A 26,546-nucleotide genomic window follows, 5' to 3' on the forward strand; every position below is an offset into this window, starting at 1 on the left:
ATGGACAAGTTGTGGAAAAACACAGGTGAAATTCAGAAGCGATATCTGGTCCTGGATGTGCCTGAAATAGATGTCACCCAGACATGGGAGATGAAGCCAGATCAACGAGAGGCAAAGGGTGTGGCTGAAAGGTACTCCACTCAACATAGGGAAAAGGAAAGACCTCAAAAGATCAAGCATTGTGATGTGCTAGAAGTGCACACTAAAGTTTTGACAAAAGACGTGCATGATGTAGCCCAGAACCTGGGTGAAAAGTCTGTTAAAATGGAGAAAATCCACATGGGACCGGAAGTGCGCATCCTACAACTAGACATACCAACCCCTCTGGAGATGGATGAAAACACATCTGTGAGAAGAACAAAAGAGCCAAGAATAGATATTGTTCAAAAAAGTATTCAGTGTGAAAGAGCCCGAGAAAATAAAGATACTACTACACCTGATGTTAAGCCAGAGAAGGCTGCCGTTGGTACAAGAGTAGAAGAGAAACGCATCACCACTGGAAGGCAAGACAATGTGGCTCAGAGTGACTCCACTCAACCCACCTTGGTTGTTTCTGCAGCAGTGCTGCCAAGTGAAGCAGAGACACCATTTACAGAAGTAAGCTTATCTGATCAAGACTCTTTAAAACCAAGCGAAACAGGGATTAAACAAGAGCTCCTGAAAACCACAAAGGTAAGACTAAAAAAGAACAATGATTGTGATGTGCAAAAAGTGCATGCTAAAGTGTCCACAAAAGACGTGCATGATGCATCCCAGAGCATGGATAAAAAGTTTGTTGAGATGGAAAAAATCCCAAAAGGGGACAAAGTTCTGATTTTAACCCCAGGTACACAGGCCACTATGAAGGAGCATGCACTCACATCTGTTATGATGGCACAGGCACAAATAATTGATATAACTCAAATGAGCATGCAGGGTGAAAGAAAGCCTGAAAATAAAGACATGACTTCAATAAATGCTCCTGAAACTACTGACATTGCTTTTGTGGAAAAGGGTCAACTTTCACCGACGAAAAGACAGTTGAAGGGTCTGAAACTGTCCCCAGCTCTTGCTCCCACAGAACTGACTCAGACCATGGGAAATCCTGAAAGTAAGAAGCCATCTTTCACTCAAGAGATGGTCACAACAACAACTGAAGTAAATATTATAGAAAAAGGAGGGCGTTCATCTACCACAGGAAAGTCAAAAGGTCAGAAACTTTCCTCAGATCTTGCTACTAAGGAGCTGACGGAAACCAAGAAAGAGCTTCACAGTCAGAAGCCATCTTCAACTCCTGAAGTGGTCACAGCAACATATGAAATTACTGACATTGCTTTTGTGGAAAAAGGTAAACTTTCACCAACAAAAAGAATGTCGAAGGGTCTGAAACTTAAACTTTCCCCAGATCTTGCTACCAAAGAGCTGACTCAGACCAAGGACGAGCCTGACAGTCAGAAGCCATCATCAACTCCAGAGGTGGTCACAGCAGCATATGAAATTACTGATATTGCTTTTGTGGAAAAGGGTAAGCTTTCACCTACCAAAGGAAAGTCAAAGGGTCTGAAACTTTCCCCAAATCTTGCACCCACAGAGCTGACTCAGACCAAAGAAACGTCTGAAAGTAAGAAGCCTTCTTCAACTCCAGAGATGGTAACAGCGCCAACTGAAATTACTGTTGTGGGAAAAGCTGATCTTTCACCAATCAAGTCAAAGGGTCTTGAATATTCCCCAGATCATGCTGCCACAGAGCTGACTCAGACCAAAGAAAACCCTGAGAGTCAGAAGCCATCTTCTTCTCCAGAGATGGTCACAGCAACGACTAAAATTAGTGTTGTGGAAAAAGGAGCACGTTCACCTACCAAAGGAAAGTCACAGGGTCTAAAAGATTCCCCAGAACTTTCTACCACAGAGCTGAAAAAGACCACATATGAGCCTCACATTCAAAAGCCATCTTCAACTCCAGAGGTGGTCACAGCAACGACTAAAATTACTGTTGTGGAAAAAGGAGCACTTTCACCGACCAAAGGAAAGTCACCGGGTCTAAAAGTTTCCCCAGATCTTGCTACCACAGAGCTGACAAAGACCAAAGAAGAGCCTGACAATCAGAAGCCATCTTCAACTCTAGAGATGGTCTCAGCAACAACTGAAGTTACTGTTGTGGAAAAGGGTAATCTTTCACCTACCAAAGCAAAGTCAAAGGGTCTGAAACTTTCCCCAGATCTTGCACCCACAGAGCTGACTCAGACCAAAGAAAAACCTGCAAGCAAGAAGCCATCTTCAACTCCAGAGATGGTAACAGCACCAACTGAAATTACCGTTGTGAAAAAAGCTGATCTTTCGCCAATCAAAATCAAGTCAAAGGGTCTTGAATATTCCCCAGATCATGCTGCCACAGAGCTAACTCAGACCAAAGAAAAACCTGACAGTCAGAAGCCATCATCAACTCCAGAGGTGGTCACAGCAGCATATGAAATTACTGATATTGCTTTTGTGGAAAAGGGTAAGCTTTCACCAACCAAAGGAAAGTCACAGGTTCTGAAACTTTCCACAAATCTTGTACCCACAGAGCTGACTCAGACCAAAGAAACATCTGAAAGTAAGAAGCCTTCTTCAACTCTAGAGATGGTAACAGCGCCAACTGAAATTACTGTTGTGGAAAAAGCTGATCTTTCACCAATCAAGTCAAAGGGTCTTGAACATTCCCCAGATCTTGCTGCTACAGAGCAGACAAAGACCAAAGAAAGACTTGAGAGTCAGGAGCCATCTTCTTCTCCAGAGATGGTCACAGCACCAACCAAAATGACTGTTCTGGAAAAGGGTAAACCTTCACAAACTAAAAGAAAATCAAAGGAGCTGCAACTTTACCCTGAACTTGCTACCACAGAGCTGACAAAGAACAAAGAAAAGTCTGAAAGTCAGAAGCCATCTTCAACTCCAGAGGTGGTCACAGCAACAACTGAAGTTACTGTTGTGGAAAAGGGTAATCTTTCACCTACCAAAGGAGAGTCAAAGGGTCTGAAACTTTCCCCAGATCTTGCACCCACAGAGCTGACTCAGACCAAAGAAAAATCTGAGAGTCAGAAGCCATCTTCTTCTCCAGAGATGGTCACAGCAACGACTAAAATTAGTGTTGTGGAAAAAGGAGCACGTTCACCTACCAAAGGAAAGTCACAGGGTCTAAAAGATTCCCCAGAACTTTCTACCACAGAGCTGAAAAAGACCACATATGAGCCTCACATTCAAAAGCCATCTTCAACTCCAGAGGTGGTCACAGCAACGACTAAAATTACTGTTGTGGAAAAGGGAGCACTTTCACCGACCAAAGGAAAGTCACCGGGTCTAAAAGTTTCCCCAGATCTTGCTACCACAGAGCTGACAAAGACCAAAGAAGAGCCTGACAATCAGAAGCCATCTTCAACTCTAGAGATGGTCTCAGCAACAACTGAAGTTACTGTTGTGGAAAAGGGTAATCTTTCACCTACCAAAGCAAAGTCAAAGGGTCTGAAACTTTCCCCAGATCTTGCACCCACAGAGCTGACTCAGACCAAAGAAAAACCTGCAAGCAAGAAGCCATCTTCAACTCCAGAGATGGTAACAGCACCAACTGAAATTACCGTTGTGAAAAAAGCTGATCTTTCGCCAATCAAAATCAAGTCAAAGGGTCTTGAATATTCCCCAGATCATGCTGCCAGAGAGCTAACTCAGACCAAAGAAAAACCTGACAGTCAGAAGCCATCATCAACTCCAGAGGTGGTCACAGCAGCATATGAAATTACTGATATTGCTTTTGTGGAAAAGGGTAAGCTTTCACATACCAAAGGAAAGTCAAAGGGTCTGAAACTTTCCACAAATCGTGTACCCACAGAGCTGACTCAGACCAAAGAAACATCTGAAAGTAAGAAGCCTTCTTCAACTCTAGAGATGGTAACAGCGCCAACTGAAATTACTGTTGTGGAAAAAGCTGATCTTTCACCAATCAAGTCAAAGGGTCTTGAACATTCCCCAGATCTTGCTGCTACAGAGCAGACAAAGACCAAAGAAAGACTTGAGAGTCAGAAGCCATCTTCTTCTCCAGAGATGGTCACAGCACCAACCAAAATGACTGTTCTGGAAAAGGGTAAACCTTCACAAACTAAAAGAAAATCAAAGGAGCTGCAACTTTACCCTGAACTTGCTACCACAGAGCTGACAAAGAACAAAGAAAAGTCTGAAAGTCAGAAGCCATCTTCAACTCCAGAGGTGGTCACAGCAACAACTGAAGTTACTGTTGTGGAAAAGGGTCATCTTTCACCTACCGAAGGAGAGTCAAAGGGTCTGAAACTTTCCCCAGATCTTGCACCCACAGAGCTGACTCAGACCAAAGAAAAACCTGAGAGTCAGAAGCCATCTTCAACTCCAGAGATGGTCACAGCAACGACTAAAATCAGTGTTGTGGAAAAAGGAGCACGTTCACCTACCAAAGGAAAGTCACAGGGTCTAAAAGATTCCCCAGAACTTTCTACCACAGAGCTGAAAAAGACCACATATGAGCCTTACATTCAAAAGCCATCTTCAACTCTAGAGATGTTCTCAGCAACAACTGAAGTTACTTCTGTGGAAAAGGGTCAACTTTCACCTACCAAAGCAAAGTCAAAGGGTCTGAAACTTTCCCCAGATATTGCACCAACAGAGCTGACTCAGACCAAAGAAAACCCTGCAAGCAAGAAGCCATCTTCAACTCCAGAGATGGTAACAGCACCAACTGAAATTACTGTTGTGAAAAAAGCTGATCTTTCGCCAATCAAGTCAAAGGGTCTTGAATATTCCCCAGATCATGCTGCCACAGAGCTGACTCAGACCAAAGAAAAACCTGACAGTCAGAAGCCATCATCAACTCCAGAGGTGGTCACAGCAGCATATGAAATTACTGATATTGCTTTTGTGGAAAAGGGTAAGCTTTCACCTACCAAAGGAAAGTCAAAGGGTCTGAAACCTTCCCCAAATCTTGCACCCACAGAGCTGACTCAGACCAAAGAAACATCTGAAAGTAAGAAGCCTTCTTCAACTCCAGAGATGATAACAGCACCAACTGAAATTACTGTTGTGAAAAAAGCTGATCTTTCGCCAATCAAAATCAAGTCAAAGGGTCTTGAATATTCCCCAGATCATGCTGCCACAGAGCTGACTCAGACCAAAGAAAACCCTGAGAGTCAGAAGCCATCTTCTTCTCCAGAGATGGTCACAGCAACGACTAAAATTAGTGTTGTGGAAAAAGGAGCACGTTCACCTACCAAAGGAAAGTCACAGGGTCTAAAAGATTCCCCAGAACTTTCTATCACAGAGTTGAAAAAGACCACATATGAGCCTCACATTCAAAAGCCATCTTCAACTCCAGAGGTGGTCACAGCAACGACTAAAATTACTGTTGTGGAAAAAGGAGCACTTTCACCGACCAAAGGAAAGTCACCGGGTCTAAAAGTTTCCCCAGATCTTGCTACCACAGAGCTGACAAAGACCAAAGAAGAGCCTGACAATCAGAAGCCATCTTCAACTCTAGAGATGGTCTCAGCAACAACTGAAGTTACTGTTGCGGAAAAGGGTAATCTTTCACCTACCAAAGCAAAGTCAAAGGGTCTGAAACTTTCCCCAGATCTTGCACCCACAGAGCTGACTCAGACCAAAGAAAAACCTGCAAGTAAGAAGCCATCTTCAACTCCAGAGATGGTAACAGCACCAACTGAAATTACTGTTGTGAAAAAAGCTGATCTTTCGCCAATCAAAATCAAGTCAAAGGGTCTTGAATATTCCCCAGATCATGCTGCCAGAGAGCTAACTCAGACCAAAGAAAAACCTGACAGTCAGAAGCCATCATCAACTCCAGAGGTGGTCACAGCAGCATATGAAATTACTGATATTGCTTTTGTGGAAAAGGGTAAGCTTTCACCTACCAAAGGAAAGTCAAAGGGTCTGAAACTTTCCACAAATCTTGTACCCACAGAGCTGACTCAGACCAAAGAAACATCTGAAAGTAAGAAGCCTTCTTCAACTCTAGAGATGGTAACAGCGCCAACTGAAATTACTGTTGTGGAAAAAGCTGATCTTTCACCAACCAAGTCAAAGGGTCTTGAACATTCCCCAGATCTTGCTGCTACAGAGCAGACAAAGACCAAAGAAAGACTTGAGAGTCAGAAGCCATCTTCTTCTCCAGAGATGGTCACAGCACCAACCAAAATGACTGTTCTGGAAAAGGGTAAACCTTCACAAACTAAAAGAAAATCAAAGGAGCTGCAACTTTACCCTGAACTTGCTACCACAGAGCTGACAAAGAACAAAGAAAAGTCTGAAAGTCAGAAGCCATCTTCAACTCCAGAGGTGGTCACAGCAACAACTGAAGTTACTGTTGTGGAAAAGGGTAATCTTTCACTTACCAAAGGAGAGTCAAAGGGTCTGAAACTTTCCCCAGATCTTGCACCCACAGAGCTGACTCAGACCAAAGAAAACCCTGAGAGTCAGAAGCCATCTTCTTCTCCAGAGATGGTCACAGCAACGACTAAAATTAGTGTTGTGGAAAAAGGAGCATGTTCACCTACCAAAGGAAAGTCACAGGGTCTAAAAGATTCCCCAGAACTTTCTATCACAGAGCTGAAAAAGACCACATATGAGCCTCACATTCAAAAGCCATCTTCAACTCCAGAGGTGGTCACAGCAACGACTAAAATTACTGTTTTGGAAAAAGGAGCACTTTCACCGACCAAAGGAAAGTCACCGGGTCTAAAAGTTTCCCCAGATCTTGCTACCACAGAGCTGACAAAGACCAAAGAAGAGCCTGACAATCAGAAGCCATCTTCAACTCTAGAGATGGTCTCAGCAACAACTGAAGTTACTGTTGTGGAAAAGGGTAATCTTTCACCTACCAAAGCAAAGTCAAAGGGTCTGAAACTTTCCCCAGATCTTGCACCCACAGAGCTGACTCAGACCAAAGAAAAACCTGCAAGTAAGAAGCCATCTTCAACTCCAGAGATGGTAACAGCACCAACTGAAATTACTGTTGTGAAAAAAGCTGATCTTTCGCCAATCAAAATCAAGTCAAAGGGTCTTGAATATTCCCCAGATCATGCTGCCAGAGAGCTAACTCAGACCAAAGAAAAACCTGACAGTCAGAAGCCATCATCAACTCCAGAGGTGGTCACAGCAGCATATGGAATTACTGATATTGCTTTTGTGGAAAAGGGTAAGCTTTCACCTACCAAAGGAAAGTCAAAGGGTCTGAAACTTTCCACAAATCTTGTACCCACAGAGCTGACTCAGACCAAAGAAACATCTGAAAGTAAGAAGCCTTCTTCAACTCTAGAGATGGTAACAGCGCCAACTGAAATTACTGTTGTGGAAAAAGCTGATCTTTCACCAACAAAGTCAAAGGGTCTTGAACATTCCCCAGATCTTGCTGCTACAGAGCAGACAAAGACCAAAGAAAGACTTGAGAGTCAGAAGCCATCTTCTTCTCCAGAGATGGTCACAGCACCAACCAAAATGACTGTTCTGGAAAAGGGTAAACCTTCACAAACTAAAAGAAAATCAAAGGAGCTGCAACTTTACCCTGAACTTGCTACCACAGAGCTGACAAAGAACAAAGAAAAGTCTGAAAGTCAGAAGCCATCTTCAACTCCAGAGGTGGTCACAGCAACAACTGAAGTTACTGTTGTGGAAAAGGGTAATCTTTCACTTACCAAAGGAGAGTCAAAGGGTCTGAAACTTTCCCCAGATCTTGCACCCACAGAGCTGACTCAGACCAAAGAAAAACCTGAGAGTCAGAAGCCATCTTCTTCTCCAGAGATGGTCACAGCAACGACTAAAATTAGTGTTGTGGAAAAAGGAGCACGTTCACCTACCAAAGGAAAGTCACAGGGTCTAAAAGATTCCCCAGAACTTTCTACCACAGAGCTGAAAAAGACTACATATGAGCCTCACATTCAAAAACCATCTTCAACTCCAGAGGTGGTCACAGCAACGACTAAAATTACTGTTGTGGAAAAAGAAGCACATTCACCTACCAAAGGAAAGTCACAGGGTCTAAAAGTTTCCCCAGATCTTGCTACTACAGAGCTGACAAAGACCAAAGAAGAGCCTGACAATCAGAAGCCATCTTCAACTCTAGAGATGGTCTCAGCAACAACTGAAGTTACTGTTGTGGAAAAGGGTCAACTTTCATCTACCAAAGCAAAGTCAAAGGGTCTGAAACTTTCTCCAGATCTTGCACCCACAGAGCTGACTCAGACCAAAGAAAAACCTGCAAGTAAGAAGCCATCTTCAACTCCAGAGATGGTAACAGCACCAACTGAAATTACTGTTATGAAAAAAGCTGATCTTTCACCAATCAAGTCAAAGGGTCTTGAATATTCCCCAGATCATGCTGCCACGGAGCTGACTCAAACAAAAGAAAAAACTGAGAGTCAGAAGCCATCTTCTTCTCCAGAGATGGTCACATCAACGACTAAAATTACAATTGTGGAAAAAGGAGCACTTTTACCTACCAAAGGAAAGTCACAGGGTCTGAAAGATTCCCCAGAGCCTTCTACCACAGAGCTGAAAAAGACCACGGATGAGCCTAGCATTCAAAAGCCATATTCAACTCCAGAGGTGATCACAGCACCAAACAAAATTATTGTTATGGAAAAGAGTAAACCTTCACAAACTAAAAGAAAGTCAAAGGATCTTAAACCCTTTACAGAACTCACTAGTGTGGGTTTGTCCGAGACCAAGGAAGAGCTTGACGGTCAGAAAATGTCACTTGATTCTAGGAGCTCAGAGGTTGCCATGACTCAAAGGATCATGCCTATTGTGAAGACTTTCTCAGAACAGAAGCAAGTACCACAGACGGAAATGCAGCAAATTGAGATTCTTAGTGACAGACAAACTCCAGCTAAGGCTGATGTCCAATCAATTCAAGATGTGAAATCTGCTGAGGAAAGTCAAGCGACTGTTAAGGAGGTTAGTCCTCAGAGAGACTCCACTCAACACACCTCGGTTGCTTCTGCAGCAGTGCTGCCAAGTGAAGCAGACACACTGTTTGCAGAAGTAAGCGCATCTGATCAAGACTCTGTAAAACCAAACAAAACAGGGATTAAACAAGAGCTCCTGAAAACCACACAGGTAAGACCCAAAAAGGTCAAGGACAGCAAAGAAGTGCACGCTAAATTGTCAGGAGACGTCCGCATGAGTGTACATGATTACACAACTGTCATGAAAGAAAAGGAACCAAGGATGGAATCAAGTGTCCTGTTTCAGACAGAGGTCACCCCCGCTGACATTAAGCCGGGCGAGTCTTCGGATCTGCCGCAGGTGAGACGTGGTCATTAGCTCACTCGTCTGCAGCATTCATGTTAAAGTGAAAGTACTCTTTGGACTCTTTACAGTGAGGCTACTGTGTGTAGTTTATTTTGTGGGGACTGAATGGAAAACACTTTGTGAAACTAATGCAACAGAACTGACTCAGCACTGTGTTGCATGGCCATTAGACCTGTTGTGTTTAACACCGCATGCAGCTCCACTGGTTTACCTGCTAATGTTTCACATGTTTCACTGCATCAGCAGAGAGAGAGATTCTTGCTCCAGGGGAGTTTTACATGTAAAGCCTGTATTATGCTCGGTCTCTTGCAGACACTTGTTTGCACTTGCTCCAACATTCTTTGGAGGTGTATTGATGACTGGTCAATCTACTTTTTTAGAGTGTCTCTTAAAGCTTTCAATTATTTAGTTCTTAAGGTTTTGACTTTTAAATTTTAGGGCTGTACAAGTGGCATGCACAGCGACATCTAATTAGAACTAAATGCAAAGAAAAAGAATATAACTTTGAGAGTCATTTATACCCGTGCTACCAACGATTTCAGTGCCTCAGGGTTGTAATATGAGCTTCCTCTTGAATGTCATCTCTGACAATCACAGACAGTAAGGCCTGGTACACTTTTAGAGAAAAAAAAGTATGATCCACATGTGAATAGACTTGTTTTGCAAAGAGAGACACCGTTCTTCTTAACAGAAGCAGTTTACGCTTGAACATCAGACTTTTTTCAGCATTATTACTGTTTTTTTGTTTTCACAGTGGGAGGAGGTGGGCAAGGCTGACAAGATACCACTTGTATCACTGCTGGCAGTTAAGAAATTACCAACTGATGTTATCTGGGGCGAGGTGATTCCGGTGGAAGGATCTTCCTCTCGGGAGAAAAACGCTCCGGCAGAAGCGAGCGCTGTGGAGACTGAGGAGCTTCTGCTACAGGAACCGAAGGGATCCGTCATGAGGAACATTTTCACAGAAATACAGCTGCTCTCTGGGAAAGCACCCAGCAGTCAACTCACTGAGGTATCATTGTTGTGTGCCACAATGTCTTTTTTTCCAACTGACACTGGAAGTCTGGAAGCCTGTCTTAAGTGCAAGGTGTATTTTTTTAAATACCGGCGCGATGAGCATTTACTGTTTGAGTCAAGGTCATTGTTGCGTCGTTTTGTCTCTTTTACATCCTTCCTGATGCTTCGCTTTATACATAGTGAGTTGTCAAAAAGAGGTATATGTTCTAACAGCAGGGAAAGTTTAGCAAATTTCATGAGTAAAACAAAAAAAAACAGTTTCTTATAATGGCCTTAAATGGGCTAAACAGGATAAAGCAACATTGCTTTTTATATTGATCATGCTTGGAACTCACCAAAACCCTTTTTTTTCAGCTAGGAGTTTTTTTCCAAACGCATGGATCTCATGTGCTTCTGTTTCTTCAGGGTAAACGATTGGAAGATGCTCCAGAGGCTCTGATTGGATCCGCCAGTGATCTGGACGACCGCCTACGACGGCTGGTGTTGAAGGTCCTGAGCTGCAAAAACTGCCCTGCTGAGCTCCACCCAACAGCGATGGGCCGGCAGCTGGAGGAGGCTCAGGTGCATTTCCAAAAGACTCACTGGAGAAATATAAAAAAATATTAATGGTAGCAAATTTTTAGATAATGATGGAGTTGGACTGCATGTTGGGTAATAAGGCCAAAGTACTAATGCTTCTCTCGGTTTTTGGGATTGATTTGTGTTTAGTAATAATCAGATAAACAGACAATTTGCATTCATTTTACAGGCTTTGAGTAATTGTGTTTACTTCTGCCTGCTGAGTACAGGAGTGCCGAGACACCGCCCAGGCCCAGGTGCTCCTGCTCTCTGAGCCGAGGGGAGCTGATGCCGAGAACGAGGACGCTCTGGAGCACGTGGAGGACCAGTGGAGTACCGTTGCTCAGGATGCAGCTGCTGCCGTCCGGAGCAAAGAGGCCCAGCTGCAGCTGGTGAACGATTACTGCAGACAGACCCAAGCAGCCAAGACCACGCTCCAGAGACTCACAGCAGACCTGGAGGCGGTCAGACTGTGAGTTCTCATCTATGGTGTCCTTTTTTTAAATCTCTTAACTGAAGGTTTGCAGTTTCAATGTGATAAACAATATGTTGCGATATTAAAACCAAGGAGGAGCACGACTGGGTCTAGGCCAAAGGGGTCAGACACTGGAAGAAGAGGAGTTTTAAAGCTTTCTAAAGATATAATTTAAAATCTCAACACTCCCTTTCAAACATACATCTTGTACAACCTGTAATATTGTAAATGCAGAGCACGTGAAGACTTGACTGTTGTTCTTTCAGGTCCCCGGAGGAGAGCATCTCGAAGGAGGCCGAGCGACTGTGCTCGCTACAGAGAAGTATAGAGGAGAACAGAACAGTGCTTGGCGAGTTGCTCGTGACCCATACCAAGTTACGCCCGAACCTCAGCTGGTCCGAGCGAGCAACCGCACAGACTGAGCAGAATAACCTGCACGAGAAGTGGAGAGGCCTGAAGAAGGCTGTGGAGAGGACGTTGTATCACACAAATGTCACTTCTGACAACTCCAGAAGCCTTCTGTGTGCGCTATCGGGTCTTCAGGAACAGTTGGAGACAATCGGCAAAGACCTGGAGCCTTCCTCGGCTCCTCGGTGGACCTGTGAAAAGGGGCAGCAGCTGATGGTTGCAAACGCTGAGGTTAAAGCTGCCCGGCAAAAATACCTCCTTTTGCAGCAGCAGTCTGAGGAGTTCATCCTCAGCTCACAGAGGGAGAAGGATGCAGCAGAAGTACAGCGGGGACTTCAGAGGGTGAACGACAAGCTGTGCCACACAGAGGAGCTAGTTTTCTCTCAAACTCAGAACAGCAGCAGCCCCATCATGGAGAAAATCATCCTTGTGATGAGGGATGGCCTCGCTTGGGCGAAGCAGACAGAGAGTGAGATTGAAGGCAGAAGAAAGAGTGTGGCTCTCCTCCCGGAGGAGGTGCACCGGCAACTCCGAGATCTGAAGAAGCTGCAGTCCGAGGTCATGGCCAAACAGGGCCAACTGGAGTCGCTGGCGGAGGAGGTAACGGAGCTCCTTCCGCAGCTGGACCAGGCCGAGGAGGCGCCCGTGGTGCGCTCCTCCCTGAAATCCCTTGAAAAGCTCTCAAAGTCCACGGCGGAGGAGCTGGCCAAGGCCGTGAGGGAGCTCGAGTCAGGGTTGCAGACCAGAGAAAAACTGTCAGCGCAGATGGCCGACCTGGACTCCTGGGTTCTGGCTCATCTGCATCGAGAGGCTTCCAGGAGTCCAGACGGTGAGCTCAGGAGCCCAACGGAGCTTGATCGTAGAGTTCGTCAGATCCGAGAGACACTGGCGGAGGCGGAGAAGCAGGCCACTGTCTGCGAGGCTCTTCTCATGAAGAGCAAGGACATCGCCTCTGAGCTCAGCATCACGGAGAACTGTCAGCTGTTCGACAAGCTCACCGACCTGCAGGAGGACATCCGAGCCATCAGCGGCTACGAGAAGGCCAACAAAACGGAGGTGGACGAACTCGCCCAGACTGTGGAGTCGAGCAAGAAGCAGCTGGTCGCCATCGAAACGAGCCTGAGGCAGATGTCGGGGGATCTGAGTAGACACAGGTTCCCCATCACAAGCGAGTCCCTGCAAGCTTTGGAGCCTTTCAAACACGTGATTTTGGAGCACAAGTCCCAGGTTGACCTCCTGCAGCCGTGGATCCCCCGAGAGAAGACGAGGGAGCTGCACTCGGCCATTTCAGAACTCCTCGGCGATATCGTCACGCTGGAAACCAAAGCCAGAGGTCACGAGAGGTACCTGAACAAGAGCCAGTGTGTGGAGGACCTCAAGGAGAACGTTCAGGAGCAGGTCTGTCTGACTAAAGATGACAGCAAGGCGCACGAGGACAAGTACAAAGTCTGCCAGACCCTCCTCGTTCAGCTGCCTCTCATTAGGTACATGTCCGAGGAGGCCGGCCACGAACTGCAGGTGATCTCCGCCGATCTCTACCCCTCGCAGCTGAGCACAGAGCGGCAGAGACTGAAGCAGAACGAGGAGAGCCTGGACACACTGGAGATGATGCTCTACAACAACCTCAGCATCATCGAGTGGAACCTGCTGAAGAAACTGGACCTGGACGCGGAGCGGGCGGCCACCCGGGCCTTCCTCCGGGAGAGCCAGCTGGAGCTCTGGAACGCTGGAACGCTGGAGCCCAACGACACGATACTTAACAACCGATACCAGAGGATCATGTCTCTGAAAAAGACCGTAGAGTTCAGGATGAGAGCGCTGGAAGTTCTCGAGCAGGAGAAGGGAGACAGCCAAGGAAGTGGATCCCGGGAGCTGATCGACTTGAAGATTGAGGTTCTCGGTGAATGCGACTCGCAAATGGCAAGTCAAATTCTTCTTATTGGCTTTTTGTGTCTGACCTTTACAAGTGAACCTGATCATGTGTCGGACAACTTTCAGTGCATTATTTTATGATCATGATAAAGTGAAACACACCCTTCCTAGACTATATTGTTGAAACATTTTCAAATTATTTGACACTTGGTCAGAATCCAAGCCAGAATACATTCAAGTCATGAGAAAGATAACATTACTGCAGAAATCTCATTGATATAAGTGTGTTGGAGGGCATCAGTAGTGATAAACCTGTGAAGCTGAGGATATGTCTGCCAGAACAGGAAGAAGGTACAAGTAAGGGCCGTGGCTTGTTGGTTAGTGCTCATTCCAGTAGATATCTACAACACAATACATGGACGTCTTTGACAAAACGTCAACACTTGAACCTCCTCACTTCCTATCCATAATGTTAGTACATTTTTTTCAAATGCATGTCGTAAAGTTGTGTTTATTGTATTTTAGGAGAACCTCTCCCGCGCCAAGGGGTCTCTGAGGCGCTACACGAGTGCCGTTCGACAAGCGGCGCTCTTCCTGAGGAACATCGAGGTCTCTCTACTGCCCCTGCAGGGCTCTGCCGGACTCTGCTGCGACCGGCTGGAGGAGACCCAGCAGGCCTTGGCCTCGCTGCAGCAGCGCTTCCAGACCCACGTGGAGCAGCTCCAGAGCCAGGATCCCCCACACCCTTACCTGTCCCCCCAAAGGGTGGAGCAGCTCCGGGAGAACATTCTGAGCCGGCTCCTGGTGAGGATGTCCACTCTGCAGGCAAAGGGACACATGCAACTGGAGCGTCTCACCAGGTATTTCATACTCACGGATAAAAGTCTCGACTTCTCGTAAATGTCTCATCTCGTTTCTCGTTGGATAACCTTTAGGACTTTTGTCTTACAGTTGTGCAGAACATCACAGAAAATACACCGAGAGCCAAGAGGAAATCATCCAGAGAGTGAAGAGTTCGGCAAAAAGCCTCTCGCAGTTCACCTGTCAGAAGTTCACCTGTCTCTCTGACTGCACCGACCAGCACGACAAGCTCACCGTACGTATACGAGGCTCCTCCCCTTTTCACCACTTGGTCCTGTTTTGAAGTGTTTTGTCAGAAAGTGAGAACAGTGAAGCGTTCAAGACAAAATAGATCAAGATCATGTTTTACAGCGTTTTGTCGTCGAGGTTTTCTTCTTGCAACTGTTGATTTCATTCTTGTTTTTAGACATTCAGAGAAAAAATATATTCGCGATTAAAGTCTTAAATTTACGAGAAGAAAAACTACTAAAATCAGTATTTTGTTTCCTGATTAACGGCAATGTCGGTTCAAAGAGTGCTGATGACAATATGGGGATTCTGGACAAAAATCACAAATATATAAATGCCCCTCATGCCCCATCAGACTCACAGTGTAAGCGCCACCCATAAAACCTACTTTGATTGTGCAGGTTCTCTGGGAGGAGGCGGAGTCCCTGCAGGGCCGCCTGGAGGAGCTGAAGGAGTGGTGCCCGGAGCGGAGCTGCCGTGGAGCCCGGGAGGTGGCCGTGGCTAATGTCTGGAAACGCGTATCAAGACTCCGCCGCTGCACACAAGAGCTGACGACTCGCAGTCAACAGAGGATCAAAGAATGGATCCAAATCACCAGCAGCGTAAAACACACTTAAATCCAACTATAATGACATTTAAAAGAAGACTTGTATCATGCTCAACAATTATTATTATTTTGAAGAACTTGTTCAGCACCGCCTACCGTTTCTCCTCTTTTTCCGCCAAAAAAAGTGTGTTTTTAAAAACAGCACCTTGCATATCCTCGTAACCACATGGTTGATTAAATTAATTGAAATTGCTAAAATACAGTAACTCTTGTGAGATGATTGCTGTGGTTTAAAAAAAATGTAAATGATCGTTAGACTTAATTATTTACATAAACTCCCTAACTTGCTGTGGCGATTTTAACGTTAAACTAAAACCTTTTATAAGTACCTTTTACAACGTCGGATTTCAGTCAAAGACAAATCCCTGTAACCGTACGGGTATGTGGGAGTCTAATAAAGCATCAACACTCATAGCAGACCCAAGTAGTATCTCTACATTTACAAACACGGAAAGACTTCTCTTTTTTCTCTTAGCGGGTCCTACGGTCTCATTGGTCTGTTAATGCTGCGTAGACCGTGTCATACGGCACATGCAGAAACAGCATCATTTTGATACTAGGGTCGACTGGATCAGACACTGTCTTGGCACAAAGTGGGTAATTAAAAAAAAAAAATGACTGAATATGATTCATAACATGTCAATGCTTTCCTGGATTGTGTTTATTGTTGCAGATGTCGATGCTTTAGATCTTAATCTTTCTAAAAAGGTGCACTATTAGTCTGTGGGTTGTTGTTACAGCACCGAACAATACTTTTTTTTAAACTCTGGAGCTCTTGAGGACTCCTTTTTGATACACTTTGCTCATACTCATGGTGGATGTTCATAGTTATGATCAAAATATCTTTTAAAAGTGATTTTCTTTTGCAGATATACATTTTTCCCCCAAGACTTTGCTGAACAAATACAAACAATAAGCACAAGTTTAGGAATTAATTTGGGGTTCCTATGACGACTCAAACACAGGGGAAAAGAGGTCTAGACCCTATGGGGTCTACAGTGTTCTACGCGTGTTAAGACTACGTGTGCTTCCTCCTCTCAGGTGGAGAAGGCCGCCGCCCTCTTGGAACAGGTGGAGGCGGAGCATCCCAATGGATCCCGGGCGAAGGCCTCCGGCACTGAGGACCTGCAGGACCTGCTGCAGTGCTTGGAGCAGTACCAGGACCGACTGGACTGTGAGCATCGAGCCCTGTCGGCGCTGGAACTGCGCGCCGCCCGGCTGCTGGGCGTCCCTGCCCACCTGGAGCGAGCGCCACCCGCTCCTCTCTGCCAACAGCTGCAGGTCATGCAGGGGCGCTATGGCAGGTACGGTGGAGCTTGAGGTGCACTCCAGGTAAGAAGCTACACAACTATTTATCTGATTGATGTGTTTTGTGTGTTTCCTCCAGCGTGAAGCAGCGGAGCAGAGAGGGTTTGAAGGCGGCCAGGACGGAGCAGGAGGAGAGGGAGCGGGTCCACAAGGAGCTGCAGGGCGTGCAGGTCTGGCTGGAGGCCGCAGACGGCCTTCTGTCAGAGATGCAGCAGAGCAGCAGCACGGAGGAGCTTCAGGTGGGACGCTCTTCTGAGCTTGTGCACTTCCTGTTTGTCAAAATCCGAAAGAAGACGTTTCATAGTTCCTTTACGGCACCAGCTGTGCATTTATTTAGACTTCGAGGGGATTTTGCCTTCATTTTGTTGGTGAATCACTTCACGAGGACTCGCTTTATTAATGTTATGCTTCAGCAGTAACAAACAAGAACACGCACATGTAATCAGGATGTTTAATCCGTATGAATAGTTTTGTTTTGAATATGTTGGATGTCACGATGACTTCACTGCTTTGTGCAATTATGGTTTTAAATACGTTTTATTGGCTAAATGGAAACAAGTTCTCCAGAACGGTACGGGCACCATCATGAGAAAAATCTACAATATTCATGTCTCTCTTTTTGCTTCTAATAGCAGATTAACAACAGCACATTACAGCCATTGTAGGTAAACAAATAAAAGGGGATCATAGGGGGTTCATATTTAAAAATAAAAACGTTATGGTTTTCTTCTGAATAAGCCCGATTCACAGCCATGTCTCTTCAGAGTCAATATTGATTATGACAATAATGGTGATTCTGGTCATAAACTCAGTACTTTGAGTTTTAAATCCGACTGCAAAGTCCATCTTGATGAGGTCGTCCACTGCAGCCGTAAAACGAGGTCGGTCTTCACCGCGTAAACCTGAATCAACACAGTTGATGCTCCGCTGGTGGCGAGCGTACGAATACATGAAGGTTTTTGCTCTCCGCTTTGCCGTTGGGCATTTGAATAAATGGTTAAATGAATACACGGAGCTCCTCAGACCTGAGAGAAGGAAGAGGAGGAGGAGGAGGCTGACGATGCCCAGTAAACATGAACCATCTGAACGTAACCGTCGGATTGGCCTCGCGCCCGAAAGGCTTGTTGGTGTTTGGGTTCGCTTCTCTCTGGCCTTTGTCCCCAAAGCTCCATCTCCTTTCCCCTTATAGAGGGTATGTGTTGATGAAAGACCTGACCCTCCCCCCTCCTCTTGTTCCAGCTTTTGTTCAGGTTGTAAGTGGATCTTCCAGGTGGCCTTTGTAGTCATTCCATGAACACACCCACACATATACACACACCCACACACACACATACACACATTTCCACGGTGCTCATGAGGTCGCTCATGGACAGAGTAGATTCTCACCGTGATTGAGTCTTAATCCTTAAATAGCTCTTTCAAGTAGTGAGGACCTCCTCCGTTTACTGTCCTCGTCTTCATCAACACGTTCTCCATCGACTTCCTGTATTCTACAGACTTTAATCAAATCTAAATAAATATTGAAATGTTCCCTACTTTCCTGGAATGTCCTCATGTTCTTAAAATGTCTTTTCTCTCCTAAAATGTCCTAACTTTCCTAAAATGGACAGACTTCCCTAAAATGTCCTACATTTTATAAACATGTAAACATTTTCATATTTTTTATAAAATGTCCACGCTTTAATATTCTAAAATGTTCATAAAAACTACTCACTGTCTTAACATTTTGACTCTCCTAAAATGTACAGACTTTTTTTAAAGTCGTCGCTTTTCCATTTATTTATTTTAAGCAAATCGGTCCTCAAAGACAGACAAATAAACACACGCACCAACTTTGCTCTGACCATGTCCCACTCTCTCATGCAAAAAAAAGTCTCTCCAAACCCTCTCTTCATCCCATCCTTTGGTATCTCTCTCTGTCTCTCTCTCACACACACACACACACACACACACACACACACATACACAGCTCCCTCTTCATCGGATGTGTTCAGACCCAAGTCGCCTCACTTTGCATCATCTCTCACATTTGAACTTGTCTTCTTCTTCTTCTTCGTCGTCGGCTGTTGTTGTGAAGCGGGTTCTGGTGGAAGATAAGAAGAGTTCCCTCGAGCCGACAGTGTGTCGTCAAACTACTCTGAAGAGGTTCTGTTGGATGAAAGAGAGCCGACCGCTCAACTTTTGAAGAAGGATATTTTATGGGTGTCAACCCTCAAAACCTACAGATGCTTTTAAGGGAAAAACAAACAAATAATTTGATTTAAATAGTGTTTACTCAAGAAAAAGAAAGAAAACTATTTGCCGTTATAATCTTTCTACGTTCCTGACTTTATTTGATCTGTGACAGTTTTTGTCAGGATACATTTTTCGTGAGTGTTGTAGTTCTCCTTATGACCACAAGAGAAACATTACTAAAAAGAACCAACAGCATTGCTTTCAGACACACAATAGATGTTCTTTGCGTTGAGAGTGCGTGGAGAAATAAATAAAAATGTTTTATTTATGCAATTTTTTTTTTAATCACCTGCAATTTTTTTATTAAGTAATTTAAAAAGATTATACTGACAAAACCTTTTCTTAAGTCATTAACGCAGGAGAGAAAACGATATACTGAAAATGGATTAACCAGAATATATATTTTTTCACAGAGCTGATTGCAAAGTAAATATTGAGATTCAGACTTTAGGCTCTCGTTCATGAACTCAAGTCTTCTCTCCGTCTGGTTATCAGGAGGTTCACAGCGAGCTGTGTACCCAGAAGGCTTTGCTGCAGCGCCTCGAGGAGAACCTGAAGATGAAGTACTCTGACCTGCACGCTGTGGTGCCGCTGGAGCTGGACGGACGGCTGCAGGAGGCCACACAGGCGCTGCAGCACGTGGAAGTGAAGGTGCACGAGGAAAACTGGTTTCACAATAGAACACCAACCTATTTGTAGGCCCTTTTCTCGAAAATTGCATACCCAAACTAAAAAGGGTGTATCTCTGCAACCACTAGGGCTATTTTAAACTTGTTGGTGTTATAATAAAAGGCTACACATGTGAGATTTTGTTCAGATGTGTAAATATCAGTCTATATGTTACTGGTTAAGAGTAAATGAAGATGGCACACAGCAAACATTAAAAGGTTTCAGGTCCGCCTAGGAGAAAAGCACTTTCAGGATCATTATTTCTTTGAAATGATGCAGCCGTAAGGTCCAACTCGAACCCAAATCATAGCACAATATGTGAACATTCTCTCAAAGGTTGGCTTTGATAAAGTGAAGCAGAGCAAAAAAAACATCCGTCCTGCTGTCATTGCTGACGTCTGTACTGGACTCCTCCGTCAGGTGGGCGAGGCCGTGGAGAAGAGCGGCCCCGTCTACCGACTGGGGGCCAAGCTGTCGGAGATCCTGGCCGGCCTGACGTCGGTCCAGAAAAGACTTGAACAGAGAAGTCCCAACGTGACTCAAGCAAAGAGCACCCAGAAGGTGAGCCGGGTTATTATAGTAGTGACGTGTCGAGAGAGAGCTTTCCTCAAGCACAACTCCACTTTCACATAAAAAAAAACGAAGAATGTAAACGCAAAAGGGATTTTATTTTTATGTTGTTATTTTAAAATCAATGCATGTCAATGTGTGATGTGTGTGTGCTCAGCGTGCGTGGGACGAGCTGGACGTGTGGCACTCCTGCGTGGCGGCGCTGGAGGTGGACGTGCAGGACCTGGAGAAGCCAGAAGAGGTGCTGATCCTCACCGAGAGGCTGGTGGAGGTCCAGCAGCTCCACTCGCTCCTGGCCATGCAGGCGGAGCAGAGGACCACCCTCATCAGCAAGGTGAGAGGGGCCACAATCAGCCCCAAATAGTCTGGAGCCGTTTCAGCTGTTGGCTGAAAAGGCTCATGGGTTTTATTTGATCAAAGTTGTTTGCATTATAAAAACCCAGAGGTGTGCTCTATCTGACTCAATGTCTGATACTAAATGTGTTGTGATGGTAGGTTTCTTTTATGTGTTCACATCCCGTTTTGACCTGAATGTTGTGTTGGTGGTTAGATCCACACGTGGCTCCAGGAGCACCAGGAGATGATCAGCAGCTCTAAGAGCTGGATGGCCGAGGCCAAGTCGTGGCTTGCGACCCCTTGCAGCTACACCACGGCCAAGTGCCTGAGCGGCCATGTGCATACTCTGCAGGTCGGTACCCTGAACCTCTCCACCCGTTGTTACCTGTTTTCCATTTCTAAAATGTTCCATGCATCGGGCCTCCTCCTGTCTGGAGAGGAACGGTTGCTTCTTGATGGCTTGGTAACTGAACCGTCTTGTCATCGTGTCTCGCGTTGCAGACAGTGTTGGACGACTCAGCCCAGATCCGAGCCACGCTGCAGGGCTTCGGCTCTGTCCTGAAGGAAATGTCTCAGGTCTGTGATGTCACAACGCTGCAGCTGCAGCTGGACGAAGCTGACCACCAGGTGGCCGTCGTTCAGGACGCCTTCACCGCTCCACTGTCACACCTGAGCCACGCCACCGCTGTGAGTCTGCTTTTTTATCCCGTTTTTGTATTTTCGTGTGCTTATTTGTTTTGGAAATGGTCAAACATATGGATCGCTGTCTAGGAGGTGGAAGCCATCGAGAGTGAGGTCAAACTGATGGAGAACAACGTGGCTGAGATCAAGATCTTGTTGTCGTCTCCAGAGACTTTCCCATGTCCGAAAGAAGAGCGCCTCAAGGTGAGACGCTGTGAAGGAAACGCCGATTTCATCTTTTATACAGATATTGTTATGACTGAAACGAATTAAATGATTTTCCGTTGCTCCAGAGTCGGTCAGTGCGTGTTTTTATGACTGATGAGTTTCTGAGGTTATTGTCCAGTTTGTCCGCCAGAAATTCCACAGAATGTCTGTTTTTCATACTGCCCCGCCACCCTCTGGTGTGTGCAGGTCATTGAGCAGAAGATCCAGTCCATGAGGACGACCATCGCTGAGATCCAGAAGTGTAAACCAGGCCTTTGTCTCCCAGAGAAGGCTGAAGAGACTTTGGTGGTCTTTACGGTCGTGGACCAGCTCCAGAACCTGCTGCTGGATCTGGAGAAGGTCAGTCAGTCAGCCAGTCAGTCAGTCAGCTAGAAGTGGCCTTCAATGACCCGTCTGCTTTACTTCTTTTGTAGAAAGTCCCTGCTCTGTTCATCCAGCAGCCTCCAACTCCGACCCAAGATAAAGCTCCGTCCGCTAAGCAGACGACCTCTCGACCCCGACTCATGAAATCCACTTTAGAGGAGGCCGAGGTGAGTTCACTTCTCTTTCCGTATTCAAAGTTGTTGTTCTATAATTAACTCCTAGATGTGCTCGGAATAACGTAACGGAGCACCTTTTGTAAAGTTATTTTGGCCCTTTGTGCTGTCTCTCAGGAGAAAGACGTGGATCAGGGGCAGATCCGAGTCGTCCACGTTAAAAAGGACGTGCTGACGGGATCCGGAGCGTCGCTGCAGACGGTGGAGCGGTCCTCACCTGAGCAGAGACAGGCCCGCTCACCGGACACCACTCAGGTGAGGAAGCCAGGGAGCCGTGCTTCTGCTTTTATGTTGTTTTTTTGTAAGCGCTCTGTGACGTTCTGCTGTGTAATAAATACGTATCACTTACTGCCACCAAGCATCACGGCCCAATAAAGTCTGTGTTTTAAATATAAAATACTATACCTGTAGTGTGAATTTGAAAGAACAAAGTGGTTGATACTAACATGCCTGCTAACCCGTCCCGCCGTGTGTTTTAAAGTTATTTAACAAATTGTAAATGGTGTGTTTTTTCCCGTGCATGCTCGTGTTTTTTCTGTTAAATTATTGAGGGTGATTAACAAACAAACAAACAAACAAACATAAGCTCTTTTCAGAGGTTCTAAAGCTTCGGTTCTGAAGTAAACGTTGGCCGTCATCGGCAGCGACCACTTTGCAGCTCACTGTCGACCACCTCCCCTGTGACTCTGCACATGAGCATGTTTCCGTGTCAGCAGAGGGAGCGTCCGGTCGGGCTCCAGGCTGCCGGGGCCACGGGGGCCACAGAGCAAACAAGGAGTCAGGATCAGAGAGTGGAAGAAGGTGGCGGAGGTGTTTTGTGGTGGCTCTGGGATGCTTTCCTGGCCGCTTCGCCAGAGGTAACGAAGATCTAGAGAGAAGAGAAAAGAGAAAACTTTCATCCATTTTTTATTTCTCTGTCCTACCTTCTCTTTCTCAGTCCTATTTCCTCTTTCTCTGTCCTACCTTCTCTTTCTCTGCCCTACCTCCTCTTTCTCTGTCCTACCTTCTCTTTCTCTGTTTTATCTCCTCTTTCGCTGTCATACCTTCTCTTTCGCTGTCATACCTATGTGGTTTTGGTCATTCCTCCCCCCTCTTCCTCCCTCCTCTTCCTCCCCGTCTTGTGACCCAAGGTCAGCTCTTTACAATAAAAGGTGGGAGATATTAACCACACTGGACGCTGTAATGAGTTTTAGAGCAAATTATAGGAAAAAGTTATTTTCAATTGCTCATACACCTGAGACCACATGACTAATCCCTTCAGCATAAATCACAACAATCTACTTCCAATGAAATAGTTTCTAACAACTACAAGTTCTGACCTTTTATCGACCCAGTCGCTCTGTCCTCTACGGCACTGCTCCATACCTTTCCTCACCTCCACTACCATCTACTCATCCAATCAGCTGCTTCCACAAACCTCCCAATGTCACCTCTCCTGGATTGCGTTCGGCCTCTAGAGGGCAGTGTTGAACAGTGTTTGTAACATGTGTAATGCATCTGTGACCACCATCCTTCTCTCCTTCAGCCATCCAGCACATTGCTTTGGTTTTGTTTGTGTAGAGTGACTCTAAACGTGTGTCGTTGCTGGTGTTAGGTTCCTCTGGTGGTCGCACCAGAAGAGACTGGAGGGGCTACTGGGCGAGGCACTGGGCAGACTGGAGGAGAGAGACAGGTAACCTCCAACACTGTCGCGCATCTTCATGGATTCCTTTTGGAATGATTCATTCTCAGGTTGTTTGGTTTAATAGGATAAGTCTGGTGATATTCTCTGTTTTTCGTATTGACAACAAATCTATTTAAAAGACCAAAACCAACAAAGAAATTATCCTACTACGGATTCTGGCCTCTATCGAGCTCCATTGTATTGTAAAAACTAATAACACACACACTGTGGTTTATAGTGACTACTCAGTAGTGACACACACCGTCCTGCTACCACATAAACTCACCGGATCAGAGTCTCAGATCGGATCAGCACGAAAGGAAAAAAGAACAAAATATAACTTTTAGATCCCTGACCAAGTTTTTTTAATTGACAGATACAGATCTCTTTGGATCCAGAATATTTATTTTTTATGACCGTCCCAAAAATAGTTTCACTGCTCTGAAGTCAGCAAACCTATCCAAAAATCTAAATGTTAAACTTTTACTTTGTTATAGTCATTTATATTGGTTTTCTCCTTCATGAAAAACACAATTCAAATGATCATGAAATAAAAGATATAATTTTTATGGATTAAAACGAATCTCGTCAGTTAATTGACTTGATGAGAGGCTTCGGATGCATTAGCCCAGGTGCATCTTGGGACATGTAGACATTGGCAACACAGCTCCACGAGCATGATAATTCATACTCAACATTTACCATCAATACCAATTGGACATCCACATACACGTCGGCAGATCTTCCCATTATCTACTTTTTTGACAGTTAAGTTTTAATCTTTTTATGGGATTTATTGACAGTAACAAAATATAGAACATCACCAGCCTTTTCTTGCTATCAGTTGCTATTAGTATATTGTGATTAGATCCTAAAAGAGAAAAATACATTAAATCTTTACATTTATATAATTAATTCCAACGTCCATATTGTTGGTATATTCCATTAATAAGTATTGATAACTTCAATAACAGCGTTGAATAACTGAGAATAACATGACGTAATACACCTCCTTAACAGACTGTATCGTAACCGTGTGACTCTGAACACTAAGTGATGCTTGTGTTTAACCAACTGACCTTCTAACCCTGCTCATGTTTCTTCAGGATGTTGAGGGCCTCACTGAAGCAAGTTCCTCCGAAGCGTTATCAGATCCCCCTGGGGCCACAGCTCAGTCACTGCCTAAGAGCATGGTAAAAACATCCTCCACCACTCAAGTCTCCAAGTCCGACTCTGGGCCCCAGCAGAGATGTGTAGTCTCCTAGGTCTGTAGACCTGGTGTCACTAGATCTTCTTCTTCTTCTTCTTCTTCTTCTTCTTCTTCTTCTTCTTCTTCTTCTTCTTCTTCTTCTTCTTCTTCTTCTTCTTCTTAGCATCGGACTTTCAGCCTCTTGTGCAGAACCCCCCTAGATTCTACTGCTTCTTCTAGAATCAGAGACCTTTTTTTATTTGTTCATCCAGATCCAATCAAATAACTCCCATTCATTCTGAAACCAATGCCAGAGCCGCCGACTTTTTCTTGAACCCACTCTAGGATCCCCATGTGTTCAAACCCGCCATTCCTTCTAGAACTTTCGTCTAGAACACCAATGTTTACAACCTATTGTAGATCTCCCACCTTTGTCTAGAACCAACCTTTAGGCGGAGATTCCCCCTCGAATCCCAAATACTCAAGAACTCCCCTTTCTAGTTTTTTTCTAGAGATAGATCCAAGCCTTTAATTACCACTTCTCCTAGTCTAGAGCTCAGTTGTCTATTGAGCCCAATATAGAACCAATGCTTCATTTTCTACTAGTGTCTAGAATCCTTGTAGAACAAGTCCTTCATTTTTTATAGAGCCAAACTCTCATCTCCTTCTAGAACTAAACCTAGAACCCCTTCGTTTTCCTAGAGCACCTGAAATATTCCACACCTTCAGGATTCTTCGTAAAATGTCCTGACCCTCAGTGCATTTACATGGCGGTGAGGTGTGTTCCATATTGGCCTCCAACAGTTTTTACATTTGCATCTGTGTGTCTTACTTAATCAAATAGAGGACAGGACTATGGAACTAAAACTCATCATGTGTGTGTGCCAAAGACATGACGTGTGTTCAGGTGAAGGATTGCTGAAGGACTCTATGTGGTTCAAGATGGCTCCACTATGTGAGAAGTGGTTAACGTGGGGCGGGTACTATTTTACCAAAAGCAGACTGATGCTAGTTAGCATGTCGCTAAGTGGATGGTTTTTGGTCTCTAATAAGCTTTAGCATGGACCTTAATTCTGATGGGTTAAAATGTGTTTTTATATAAATAAAAGGCAGAAACAAAGTGTACTAATAGACATATATTTTGTGATGAATGGTGATTTTAAACTAGTTATACCTCTTTGATTGTTGACCTTTTGCTATCTGAGCTCATTTACCAGCAAATGCAGAGTATTATTTGTTAAAATAAAACGTGCTTGCTTTACATGCATCTGCCCTTTTTAATTTCCATAAACTGAACATGGTTATACATACATACAATATTCATTTAAATTGCTCAGCCCCTGCCTGGCAGCAGGAGGGTGTGGAGAACGATTCCCCGCTTTGTTGTGAATCAGAGGATTTACTCAGATTGTATCCTTCATAAAGTTTCCCTTTCATTAGATGGCTGTTGGCCATGTAAATGCACCGGTTTGACATGATTATTAACACATGCGGCTGTTGGCAGGTGAAAACCACGCAACTCCAAATGGTTTTAGTTTAGCATTCATGAATTGGAGGGGTTGCACTCAACTAAATAAATATAACAACATTTTCTTGCTCTCGTGCAAATAATTGTAATGCTTTATTTATAATTTCACCACAATAATGATGCAGCGTTTTCACCTGGAAGCAGCGGCCCTTGAGCTATCTGATGTTACGTGGCATGTGCTGTACTTTGTACTCTGTTCCAGTTGTTTGTTTCCTTCTGTCCACACATCCCATGAGAGCACACGCACAAATAAACCCACAGCAGTGATCCACTC

At 44.9% G+C, this 26,546-nt stretch overlaps 1 protein-coding gene across 1 annotated transcript; it reads left to right on the plus strand.

Annotated features, from left to right (window-relative positions):
* Positions 1-26,546, plus strand: LOC306741590 (nesprin-2-like; the record flags this gene model as incomplete). The annotated part of the gene is made up of 25 exons (XM_079223896.1): positions 1-348; positions 994-1,090; positions 1,385-1,504; positions 8,222-9,297; positions 10,058-10,315; positions 10,726-10,881; positions 11,109-11,350; positions 11,620-13,681; positions 14,159-14,493; positions 14,585-14,729; positions 15,124-15,324; positions 16,371-16,633; positions 16,717-16,876; positions 19,368-19,523; positions 19,962-20,102; positions 20,269-20,445; positions 20,662-20,799; positions 20,949-21,134; positions 21,219-21,332; positions 21,543-21,695; positions 21,770-21,886; positions 22,010-22,147; positions 22,606-22,749; positions 23,487-23,564; positions 24,662-26,546. The coding sequence occupies 25 exons, from the start codon at positions 1-3 to the stop codon at positions 24,818-24,820; spliced, it is 7,164 nt and encodes a 2,387-aa protein (XP_079080022.1). The 3' UTR covers positions 24,821-26,546.

The sequence above is a fragment of the Taurulus bubalis genome (assembly GCF_910589615.1).
Source record: "Taurulus bubalis genome assembly, chromosome: 1".
In the NCBI taxonomy this organism is placed as follows: Eukaryota; Metazoa; Chordata; class Actinopteri; order Perciformes; family Cottidae; genus Taurulus; species Taurulus bubalis.